General features: G+C 43.3%; 1 protein-coding gene across 3 annotated transcripts in view; it reads right to left on the reverse strand.

Moving 5' to 3' along the window:
- The window catches only part of tepsin (TEPSIN adaptor related protein complex 4 accessory protein), a 39,447-nt gene that overhangs the window by 2,383 nt on the left and 24,055 nt on the right, over positions 1-13,009 (reverse strand). For all 3 annotated transcript variants that reach the window (XM_072483458.1, XM_072483459.1, XM_072483461.1), the window contains 4 exons: positions 12,788-12,956; positions 11,961-12,074; positions 1,031-1,109; positions 171-305 (listed from right to left, as the gene is read on the reverse strand). In XM_072483458.1, the coding sequence (XP_072339559.1) occupies positions 171-305; positions 1,031-1,109; positions 11,961-12,074; positions 12,788-12,956 (497 nt within the window). The remainder of the gene's footprint in view (positions 1-170; positions 306-1,030; positions 1,110-11,960; positions 12,075-12,787; positions 12,957-13,009) is intronic.

Here is a 13,009-nt window from a genome sequence, read left to right on the forward strand (position 1 = left end):
ATAGGCTATATAATTATTATTGGAATCATTTAGCATATTGTGAAGATTACAGGCATTTGACAAATAATTAAAAATATAGTCCCTGGGGTTTTGCACATAAATGTGCAATGTTTTGAATGAAAACATTTTCTTAGCTGTGAGAATAGTGATGATTTTGACAAATAACTTACCTTAGTGGCTCGATTAGTCACAGGCCCTGGTCTACTCTCACTCAACAGCTGTAAGCACTTGTGGGTTATTGCAAATATCTGGTCATGTGATAACAGGTCAGAGCACATGAGGGTGGAGAGAACGCTCATTGACCTCTACAAGAAGGAAAAAAATAAATCATCATGAAGAATATATTCAAAAAGGACAAAATTAGTTCCTCCAAACACAGTATACAGACACAACTATCAAATGCTGTACATCTGCTACTTCTTGTGAACAAAATAGTGAAATATTTAAATAAACACAAGTTGAAGGAGTCCTAGATGTCTGTGAAGGGTCCAAGTCACCAGTCTAAACAATTGCTATGTTTCAGAAGAATTTCAACTTTCATAGGAGCCTCTCGAGTTAAGGATAACAGTGATTCTTAAAGCCCAAAGCATTGCAGCTGCAAAACAGTTATGATAGTCGCTGTGCTTATGTGAATGAAATCTTGGAACTCCACACCACCAGAGATAGCTTGAGTGTTATCAATTGGCCTTGCGTCCCTGTTCAAGGACATTAAAAAAAAAATTTGATTCTAATATCATTTTACTCCTCGCCCAAAAATGTGACCAAATCTATCCTCTGTATTTAGATTAGCCTGACAATTATTCTTTACATGCACTGGAATTTTTTGTTTGCCAATTTAGCAGCTGCTGGCACTCCCAAACGCAACTTTACAGAACTGGAATTATTCCGTACTGTGTCAAATCCCAGGGATCATTAGCCTGATTGATTTCTGATTAGCAAGCCTGAGAAGATAAAAGACATGCATTCATCTTGTGTCATGTTTCACAGTTCTTTGAGGATAAATGAACTGCTTTGAAACTCAAAGAAATACCATGTTGACAGAGTTGGAGGGGTCCTTCAGTTTTTCATTGAGAAGTTCCACGACCACTTCACAGTTGAGTAATCCACACCTGAATTTGGTAAGAGATAGATACAGTATTATAGCAAAGTTAATCTCACAAGAACTAAACAGTGTCCCAGAATGAAGTTTATAAACTGTTCAGCAAGTAAATTGGTTAATGCTGAAAAACATTTTCTAGATCAGGCTTGTCCAACCTTTTCATGCGAGGAGTACATTTCAATTGTTTTCCTCACGCCAGAGTCCAATGAGCAAATTTCAAAAAGATTAGGTTTGGCGCAACATTAAACATGAATTTCCATCAAATGTCAAGGTAAGAAGAAAAGAAACAACTTCCTGAGCCAAAATAAAACAATGTCAAAACAACAAATTGAGTATTTAAAATGCTGAATAATTAATAACCGTGACCATTAGAGAGAGAGGAATGAAATTGTGTTTTTCCGGCTCACTCTCGGTACTAATTTTCACTTGCCGTCGCCCACTATTTGAGTTGGTAAAGGGGTGAGGGACAGTGTGAACCCTGAGACTAGGAGTAAGCCAGATTGTCTCGCTCACACGCTGATAGGAACAGGAGTAGGTCATTCAGCCCCTCGACCCTGATCCACCATTCAATGAGCATGGCTTATCTGTGGCCCCTAACTCCATATACCTGCCTCTGGCCCATATCTCTTAATACCTTTGCTGAACAAAAATGTGTCTGTCTCAGTTGTAAAATGAACAACTTATCTAGCATCAATTGCCATTTGTTGAATAGAGTTTCAAACCTCCAACACCCTTTGTGAGTGAAAGTGCTTCCAAACATCTCTCCTGAACGGTCTGGCCTTAATGTTTAGATTATGCTCCCTAATCCTAGAATCTGCAACTAGTGGAAACAGTTTATTTTTATCTACCCTGTCTTTTCTTCTTAATATCTTGAAGACTTCAATCAGATTACCCTTTAACCTTCTAAAGTCTAGAGAAAATAGGCCTATGTTGCACTTCCTCCAAGGCCAAAATATCCTTCCCACAGTGTGGTGCCCAGATCTGCTCACAGTACTCCAAGTGGAATCTAACCAGGGTTTTGTGAAGCTGTAGCATAACTTCTACGTCCTTGTACTCCAATGCTCTAGATATAACGGCCAGCATTCCATTATCCTTCCTGACTACTTTCTGCACTTGTTTGTGGCATTTCAAAGGTCAATGCACCTGAACCCCCAGGTCTCTGAACATCGACTGAATTTAACTTAATTCCACCTGGAAGGTACCCTGACCTATCCTTTATTGGATGGATAACCCCATATTTGCTAGTTTTGCCCATTCACCTACTCTATCAAAATCCCGTTGCAATTTTATGCTGTCATCTACACCCTCTCCAATGCCACCCAACTTTGTGTCATCAGCAAATTTGGATATATGATTTTCTATGCCATTGTCCAAGTCGCTAATGAATGTGAACATTGAGGCCCTAACACAGATCCCTGTGGGACGCCACTAGTCACATCCTGCCAATTTGAGTGCCTACCCATTATCCCTACTTCCTGTCACCTGCCACTCAACCAATTTCCCAGCCATGTCAGTAATTTTCCCTCAATTCCGTGAGCTTTGAACTTAGTTAACAACTTATGTGGGACTTTATCAAATGCCTTCTGGGAGTCCACACGAACAACATCCATAGACATTCCCCTGTCCACCACCTTCGTCACCTCCTCAAAAAATTCAATAAGGTTTGACGGACATGACCTATCTGTCATGAAACCATGCTGGCTCTTCCTGATGAAATGAAAATAGTTGCAATGTTCAGTTAGCCTATCCTTGCTTATAGACTCCCAACAATTTCCCCACCACAGATGTTTGGCTGTAATTCCCTGGTTTTCCCCTTTTGCCCTTAAAAAGCAGAGAGTCACATAAGAACTAGGAGCAGAAGTAGGCCACCTGACCCCTCGAGCCTGCTCCGCCATTCAATGAGATCATGGCTGATCTTTTGTGGACTCAGCTCCACTTTCCGGCCCAAACTTAATCCCTTTATTCTTCAAAAAACTATCTATCTTTATCTTAAAAACATTTAATGAAGGAGCCTCAACTGCTTCACTGGGCAAGGAATTCCATAGATTCACAATCCTTTGGGTGAAGAAGTTCCTCCTAAACTCAGTCCTAAATCTACTTCCCCTTATTTTGAGGCTATGCCCCCTAGTTCTGCTTTCACCCGCCAGTGGAAACAACGTGCCTGCATCTATCCTATCTATTCCCTTCATAATTTTATATGTTTCTATAAGATCCCCCCTCCTCCTTCTAATTTCCAATCCGCCGGGACCACCCCAGAGTCTCGTGAATTTTGGTAAATTATCACTAGTGCATTTGCAATTTCCCTAGCCATCTCTTTTAGCACTCTGGGATGCATTCCATCAGGAGACTTGTCTACCTTTAGCCCCATTAGCTTGCTCATCACTACCTCCTTAGTGATAACAATCATCTCAAGATCTTCACCTGTCATAGCCTAATTTCTATCAGTCACTGGCATGTTATTTGTGTCATCCACTGTGAAGACCGACCCAAAAAACCTGTTCAGTTCCTCAGCCATTTCCTCATTTCCCATTATTAAATCTCCCTTTTCATCCTCTAAAGGACCAATATTTACCTTAGCCACTCTTTTTTGTTTTATATATTTGTAGAAACTTTTACTATCTGTTTTTATATTCTGAGCAAGTTTACTCTCAATCTATTTTACTCTTCTTTATAGCTTTTTTAGTAGCTTTCTGTTGCCCCCTAAAGATTTCCCAGTCCTCTAGTTTCCCACTAATCTTTGCCACTTTGTATGCTTTTTCCTTCAATTTGATATTCTCCCTTATTTCCTTAGATATCCACGGTCGATTTTCCTTCTTTCTACCGTCCTTCCTTTTTGTTGGTATAAACCTTTGTTGAGCACTGAAAAATTGCTTGGAAGGTTCTCCACTGTTCCTCAACAGTTTCATCATAAAGTCTTTGATCCCAGTCTACCTTAGCTAGCTCTTCTCTCATCCCATTGTAATCTCCTTTGTTTAAGCACAAAACTTTACCTTCTCACACGCCATCTGTATTTTAAATTCCATCATATTGTGATCGCTCCTTCCGAGAGGATCCCTAACTATGAGATCATTAATCAATCCTGTCTCATTACACAGGACCAGATCTAGGGTCGCTTGTTCCCTCGTAGGTTCCATTACATACTGTTCTAGGAAACTCGCAGATACATTCTATAAACTCCTCCTCAAGGCTGCCTTGACCGACCTGGTTAAACCAATCGACATGTAGATTAAAATCCCCTATGATAACTGCTGTACCATTTCTACATGCATCAGTTATTTCTTTGTTTATTGCCTTCCCCACCATAATGTTACTATTTGGTGGCCTATAGACTTACTTTCGCCTTACTGTTCCTGATTTCCACCCAAATTTCCACTCCATAGCGCCGATGTCATCCCTTATATTTGCCCAGATGTCATCCTTAAATAACAGAGCTACACCACCTCCCTTACCATCCACTCTGTCCTTCCGAAAAGTTTGATACCCTCGGATATTTAACTCCCAGTCGTGACCATCCTTTAACCATGTTTCAGTAATGGCCACTAAATCATAGTCATTCACGATGATTTGCGCCATCAACTCATTTACCTTATTCCGAATACTACGAGCATTCAAGTAAAGTACACTTATGTTGGCTTTTATAACTCTGTTTTGAACCTTAACACCTCGATCAGTAACCTCTCCTAAGTTATATTTCCTCTCAACTTTTCTCCTAATTTTCCTTGTCATTGAACCCATATCTTCATGTAACAACCTGCCGCGTTGCTTATCATTTATGTTTTTACTTCCCGTTTTATTCCTTTTCGTATTACTGGGCCTATTCACTGAGCTCCCCTCAGTCACTGTACCTTGGATTGTTGCCCTTTTTGATTTTTGACTATGGCTTCTCTGCCTTACACTTTCCCCCTGACTGCCTTTTGTTTCTGTCCCTGTTTTACTACCTTCCGACTTCCTGCATTGGTTCCCATCCCCCTGCCACATTAGTTTAAACCTTCCCCAACAGCTCTAGCAAACACCGCCCCTAGGACATCGGTTCCAGTCCTGCCCAGGTGCAGACCGTTCGTTTTGTACAGGTCCCACCTCCTCCAGAACCGGTCCCAATGCCCCAGGAATTTGAATCCCTCCCTCTTGCACCATCTCTCGAGCCCACATTCATCCTATCTATCCTGACATTCCTACTCGGACTAGCTCGTGGCACAGGTAGCAATCCTGAGATTACTACTTTGAGGTCCTACTTTTTAGTTTAACTCCTAACTCCCTGAATTCAGTTTGCAGGACCTCGTCCTGTTTTTTACCTATATCGTTGGTGCCTATGCGCACCACGACAGCTGGCTGTTCACCCCCCCCCCCCCCCCCCCCCAGAATGTCCTGCAGCCGCTCCGAGACATCCTTGACCATGCACCAGGGAGGCAACATACCATCCTGGAGTCTCGATTACGTCCGCAGAACCGCCTGTCTATTCCCTTTACGATTGAGTCCCCTATCACTATAGCCCTGCCATTCTTCTTCCTGCCGAGCTGCGCAGCAGAGACAGCCACGGTGCCATGAACCTGGCTGCTGCTGCCTTCCCCTGGTGAGCCATCTCCCTCAACAGTATCCAAAATGGTATATCTGTTTTGCAGGGAGATGACCACAGGGGACACCTGCACTGCCTTCCTACTCTTGCTCTGTCTTTTGTCACCCATTTTCTATCTCCCTTGGTAACTTTCACCTGCAGTGACACCAACTCGCTAAACGTGCTATCCACGACATCCTCAGCATCGCGGATGCTCCAAAGTGAGTCTATCCGCAGCTCCAGAGCCGTCAAGCGGTCTAACAGGAGCTGCAACTGCACACCCTTCTTGCACGTGAAGGAACCAGGAACAGTGGACGTGTCCCTGAGCTCCCACATCGCACACGAGGAGCATGACACGGGTCTGGGATCTCCTGCCATGTCTTAAACCTTCGGTTACCTTATACAACTACAATTCTAAAAAAACAAAACGAAGAAAAAATAAATAAATATACCAATGAAAAGAAATAAGAAAAACTACTTACCAGTCACTTACCAAGGATAAAAAGCACCTCCTCCCAACCCAGCTTCGAATTCCCACCTCGCTTCAAATTCCCAAACTCACTCTTAGCTGTGTCTCACTCTGGCTGTCTTTTCTCTGGCTCACTGGGAGAACTCCCTAGAGTGCAGGAGGAGGTAATTCGGCCCATCGCATCTGCAACAGCCCTTGGAAAGAGCAGCCTACTTAGGCCCACGCCTTTCCATATCCCCATAACCCAGTAACCCCACCTAACCCTTTGGACACGAAAGGGCAATTTAGCATGGTCAATCTACCTAACCTGCACATCTTTGGGAGGAAACTGGAACACCAAGAGGAAACCCATGCAGACATGGAGAGAAAGTGCAAACTCCGCACAGACAGTGACCCGAGGCTGGAATTGAACCTGGGTCCCTGGAGCTGTGAGACAGCAGTGCTAACCACTGTGCCAACTCGCTGCACAGCGACATGAGCAATTTTCCAATCCAAAGGGATGACTCCTGAATCTAGCGAACTCTAATGTTATGGCATCAACAATATGCACCGCTATTTCCTTTAACACTCCGATTGAAATGGTCAGGTCCTGGGAATTTGTCACTCTATAGTTCCTTTAATCAGATCTCCCAACCCCCACCAGCAGCCAGTCTCTTCTCTCCCCCAACATCAACAGCCAGACTCTTCTCTCCCCCAATACCAGCCACCAGTCCCTTCTCTCCCCCAACACCAGCAGCCAGTCCCTCCCCTCCCCCAACTCCAGCAGCCAGTCCCTTCTCTCCCCAACACCAGCAGCCAGTCCCTTCTCTCTCCCAACACCAGCAGCCAGTCCCTTCTCTCCCCCAACACCAGCAGCCAGTCCCTTCTCTCCCCCCAACACCAGCAGCCAGTCGTCTCCACCTGCCTGATAGTCTCCCGTTCCCAGTTATAATTGAGTCAATTAATTAGTCAGATGCACTGGGTGACTTAGGATCAAGTTTAGGATCAAATCCTGGAATTTCCTTCCTAACAGCAAGGTGGTGTACTTGCACCAGATGGGCTTCAGCAATTCAAGGAGGGAGCTCATCATCACCTTCTCAAGGGCAATTAGGGATAGGCAACAAATGCTGGCCTAGCCAGTGATGCTCACATCTCCTGAAAGAACAATAACAAGGTATGCACTGCCTAATTAAGAAATTCCTCAGTTTTACAAGAATCATTGGCTTTACAACATTGTGGGCAGTGAGGAACGCAGCTACCATATGAATAGAGTCATAGAGGTCGACAGCACAAAAAAGACCTTTGGTCCATTGCGTCTGCATCGGTCAAAAATAACCACGTAAGTATTCTAATCCCATTTTCCAGCACTTGGTCCTAGCCTTGCATGCCTTGGCATTGCAAATGCTCATCTAAACTCTTAATCTGAGGGTCCCTGCCTCTGGGTGAAAATGTTTTTCCTCACATCCCCTCCAAACCTCCTGCCCTTACCTTAAATCTATGCCCCCGGTCATTGATCTCTCCACAGTTTCTTCCTGTCTACTCTATCTATGCCCTTTATAATTTTATACATCTCAATCATGTACCCCCTCATTCTCCTCTGCTCATAGGAAAACGACTCCAGTCTATCCAATCCCTCTTCATAACTAAAATTCTCCAGCTCTGGCAGCGTCCTGGTAAATCTCCTCTGCACCCTCTCCAGCGCTATCACAACCCTCCTATAGTGTGGATTCCAGAACTGCACACGTAATGTGGCTCTGCTAAATCGCTGGCTTTTAAGGCAGGCCGGCAGCACGGTTCAATTCCCGTACCAGCCTCCCCGAACAGGCGCCGGAATGTGGCGACTAGGGGCTTTTCACAGTAACTTCATTTGAAGCCTACTTGTGACAATAAGCGATTTTCATTTTTCAATGTTCTATACAGCTCCTGCGTAACCTCCTTACTCTTAAACTATACACCTCAGCTAATAAAGGCAAGTGTATCATATGCCTTCAAAACCACTTTATCCACCTTAAGGGACTGATGTATATGCACACAAAGATCGCTCTCCTTCCCAGGGTCCGGTCGTTTAGCATGTATTTTCTTGCTTTATTTGTCCTGCCAAGTGCATCACATCACACTTATCTGGATTGAATTCTATTTGCCACTAATCAGCCCATCTGACGAACCTGCCTATAACCTCCTGTAATCTAAGGGAATCCACCTCACTATTTATCACCCCAACAATTTTCAAATCGTCCACAACCTTACTGATCCAACCCTCCTACATTCATGTCTAAATCATTTATATAAACCACAAACAGTAAGGGCCCCAACACTGATCCCTGCTGGACCCCACTGGACACAGGTATCCAGTCAGAAAAACACTCATCGACCATCACCCTCTGCTTCCTGCCACTCAGCCATTTCTGGATCCAATTTACCAAATTTCCTTGGATCCCATGGGATCTTAGCTTTGCCATCAGTCTTCCATGTGGGACCTTACCAAAAGCCTTGCTGAAGTCCAAGAAGACTATGTCACATACATTGCCCTCATCTACACACCTGGTCACCTCTACGAAAAATTAGATCAATTTGTCAAACATGACTTCCCCTTAACAAAACCATGCTGACTGTCCTTGATTAATCCCTGCCTCTCCAAATGCGGATTAATTCTCAGAATTAATTCCAATAGTTTCCTCACCATGGCCTTTAGCTTCCTTGATCATCCCTGCCTCCATTCTTGAATAATAACAATAATAATTGCTTACTGTCACAAGTAGGCTTCAATGCAGTTACTGTGAAAAGCCCCTACCACATTGGCTATCCGCCAGTCCTCTGGCAGCTCTTGTGGCCAGAATGGAATTGAAACTAATTGCCCCTATTTCCTTTCTTGCCTTTCTCAACAGCCGGGGATACATTTCATCCAGCACTGGATATAAATCCACTTTTAAGCCGGCCAGACCACTGAGAATCTCCTCTCTGTCTATGTTAATTTCTTTAATTGTATCACAGTCCTTCTCTCCAATTTCTATACCTACATCTCACTAGTAGATATTGACACAAAGTATCAATTTAGAACCCTACCTACGGTACGGTAGCACAGTGGTTAGCATTGTTGCTTAATTGCTCCAGAATCCCAGGTTCGATTCCCAGCTTGGGCCACTGTCTGTGCGGAGTCTGCAAGTTCGCCCCGTGCCTGCGTGGGTTTCCTCCGGGTGATCCGGTTTCCTCCCACAGTCCAAAGATGTGAAGGTTAGGTGGATTGATCATGCTAAGTTGCCCTTAATGTCCAAAAAGGTTAGGTGGGGTTACTGGGTTACGGGGATAGGATGGAGGTGTGGGCTTAAGTAGGGTGCTCTTTCCAAGAGCTGGTGCAGACTCGATGGGCCAAATGGCCTCCTTCCGCACTGTAGATTCTATGTCCTCCAGCTCCACACACACATTGCCACCGGGGTCCTTAAGGGGTCCTATTCTTTCCCTAGTTATCCTTTTACCCTTAATATACTTGTAAAACAATTTAGGATTTTCCTTTATTTTACCTGCGTGTTCTTTCATTTGCCTTTTCTGTTCTCCTAATTTCCTTTTTAAGTTCCCTCTTGCATATTCTATACAGCCCCAGAATTTCTGCTGTTTTGAGCCCTCAATATCTGCCACAAGCCTCTCAGTTTCCCTTGATTCAATGCTGTATATCTCTCAATATGAAGGGTTCACTGGATTTGTTGGTCCCACCTTTTTTCTTTATTGGAATATGTTGGTCCTGTACTCTCCCCATTCCCTTCTTGAATGCGTCCACTGTTCTGTCACAGATTTATCTGCCTCTGTCCACTCTGGCAAAATCATATCAGCCTAATTCCAGTTCAGAAGTTTGATTTCATGCCCATCCTTATCCTTTTCCAATCTAATGGAGTTATGATCGCTCTCTGAAAAATTTTCCCCACTGATACTTCAACCACTTGCCCTGCTTTGTTACCTAAAATTAAGTCTAGGGCTGCCCCCTCTCCTGTAGGATTTTCTACGTACTGGCTTAAAAATCTCTCTTGGACGCATTTTAAAAATTCCGCTCCCTCTAAACCTTTCATACTATGACTACCCCAGTTAACATTGGAGAAGTTGAAATCTCCCACTATCACTACCCTATTGCTTTTACACTTCTGAAATTTGCCTACATATTTGCTCTTCTATTTGTCTTGGACTGTTAGGGGGCCTACAGAACACTCCCAGCAATGTGATTGCTCCTTTTTGTTTTTTAAGTTCTACCCATACGGCTTCATTTGAAGAGCCTTTTAAAATGTCATCCCTCCTTATTGCTGTAATTGATTCCCTGGTCAAAATTGAGCCCCCCGCCCCCCTCCTTTACCTCCTGAAAATCCTCTATCCTGGAATATTGAACTGCCAATCTTGTCCCCATCTTAACCATGTCTCAGTGACAGCAATGCCATCCTACATGCATATTTTCATTTGTACCCTCATCTGCCTTGTTTGTCAGACTCCTTGCATTAAAATAAATACCATCCAATCTTGCCAAACTCCCTTGTGGCTTAACTGGTCTATAATGTCTATGCCTTAATGACTCATTTGCTGCCCATTCTAATTTTGACCTCTGCATCTCCCCCTGCTGAACCCTCTCTTAGATCCCACCCCCTGCCAAGTTAGTTTAAACCCTCCCCAACAGCACTAGCAAACCTCCCTGCAAGGACACTGGTCCCATTTCGGTTCAACTGCAACCTGTCCACTGTGTACAGGTCCCACCATCCCCCAAAACATTCCAATGTCCCAGAAAGCTAAAGCCCTCCCTCCTGCACAATCTCTCCAGCGACACATTCATCTGGACTAACCTCCTATTTCTATACTCACTAGCATGTGCACCAGAAATAATTCAAATATTACCACCTCTGGGTCCTTTTTTTAAAATCTGCTTCCTAGCTCCTTAAATTCTGCTTGCAGGACCTCATCCCTTTTTCTGCTGAAATCAGTGGTACCAATGTGTACAATGATATCTGTCTGTTTGCCCTCCCCCTTCAGAAAGTCCTGCAACCATTCAGTGACACCCTTCACCTTGGCACCAGGGAAGCAACATCCTGGAGTCTCTTTTGTGGCCACAGAAAAGCCTCTTCCCCTTGCAATTGAATCCCCTAACAGCATAGCCCTGCCTTTCTTCCTCCTCCCCTCTTGTGCAGCAGACACACCCGTGGTGCCATGAAGTTGGCTGTCTCTGCTTTCCCCTGCACGTTCATTTCCCCTGTACGTTCATCTCCCCCAACAGTATCCAAAATGGTATATCTGTTAGAAGGGGGGGGGGGTCACAGGGGATTCATGCACTACCTGCCTTCCTCTGCTCTGCCTTGTGGTCACCCATGTCTGTGCTGCCTGTTCAATCTTCAGCTGTGGCGTGACCACCTCATTGAACATGCTATCCACGACTTGCTCAGCATCACAGTTGCACCGCAGTGAATCCACCCTCAGCTCTACCTCCGAAACACGGTTAGCGTTTCAATCTAAATTTAGATAGTTTAGCACAGTGCGCACTGACCAAGATATCAACTTTAGAAGCCATGTTCAGAGCCAAATTACAAAGAGAGTACTTTATTTGATTTCTTTTTGAGAGTATTCCAGAACTGGTCTCCAAAGAGTTTCCATAAGACGACGAGTGAAGTGGCTTATTAAAACTATACCATTCAAAAATTCAATCAGAAAAAATAGGGAACAATAAATTAAGAAATTAGGACTATATTCTTGGATTGTAATCTTATGGACATTGCAGTTTTCAAACAATCATCCATTACAGTGCATGTCAGAAATTTAAAAATCTGTTGCTGCTACCGATTTCAGAAATTCAATGAAGTGGTTTTTATCAAATGGCTTATTAGCAGAATCATACTCACTCTTTGATAAAATGTTGTATTTCATCTCTAGTCAGAAAAACTTTTGACCCCTGGGTTAGGCTGTTTACCAAGGCTATTTCCTGTACGCAGTCATTCACGTTTATCGATTCAACTCTATTGATCAGAAATCAAAAAAGATATAAGCTTCGAAACACAATTTAAATCTTCCAAACAATCCCAGGCTAAACTTAAATTATAGTCTTGTTCCCATTGGAAAATGTATTGAATTATATGGTAACTAAAACATTCGCTGTTGATTTTAACTAAGTTGGCAAAGGATATGCTCATTATAATACTTTAACTATTTTAAAATAAACTAAGGACTCAAGAACTGAACGTATTGGGAAGACAAATTGAACTTTTAAATACATAAGTATATATATATTTATGTACGCTCACCAATACACAAAATTCAGACAAATTAGCTCGACTAAATATGCAGTTGCTCTAACTACAGGGACTTTTAATCTTTCAAACCCACATTGTATCGAGCCTCTGTCTGTTCGAATGTTCAACACAGGGAAACCCAACAGGCATTGATTAAAGGCAATGAACTGAAATACGTTAAGCATTTTCATACAAAGACCAGAATTAAGTAGAAACCTGATTCGCTATTCACACTCCTCAAGTGTAAAAAAGAAACTCCATCATCCAGCGCTTGTGTTCCCACACCACCTGGTACCTATTTTTTAATGTTTTCAAATATATCTGTTGTTGCACTGTGACCGAAACGTAAGTTCCACTTCAAGTTTGTACTTGTATTTAACTTCACTAACTGGCACTAAACTAGCTCATTAGCAGACTGTTAAATTTTCATATACTTTTACCTTTCCATTAAGTCTCCGCTCTCTCTGCTGCCCCCTGATTGGCTGTCTGTACCTGCTTTACTATTGCTGCCATCGGAGATATAATTAGTCTGTGAGGAATCCTGGGAACTGTGCCCACTGTCACTTTCTTCCCAGCCTCCCCCTGGCAGACCAGCTTGATGATGAATTGCTGTAAAGAAAAATAAATCATAAAGATACCAAAGCCAAAGCTGTTCTTCCTTT

The sequence above is a fragment of the Scyliorhinus torazame genome, chromosome 18 (genome assembly GCF_047496885.1).
Source record: "Scyliorhinus torazame isolate Kashiwa2021f chromosome 18, sScyTor2.1, whole genome shotgun sequence".
In the NCBI taxonomy this organism is placed as follows: Eukaryota; Metazoa; Chordata; class Chondrichthyes; order Carcharhiniformes; family Scyliorhinidae; genus Scyliorhinus; species Scyliorhinus torazame.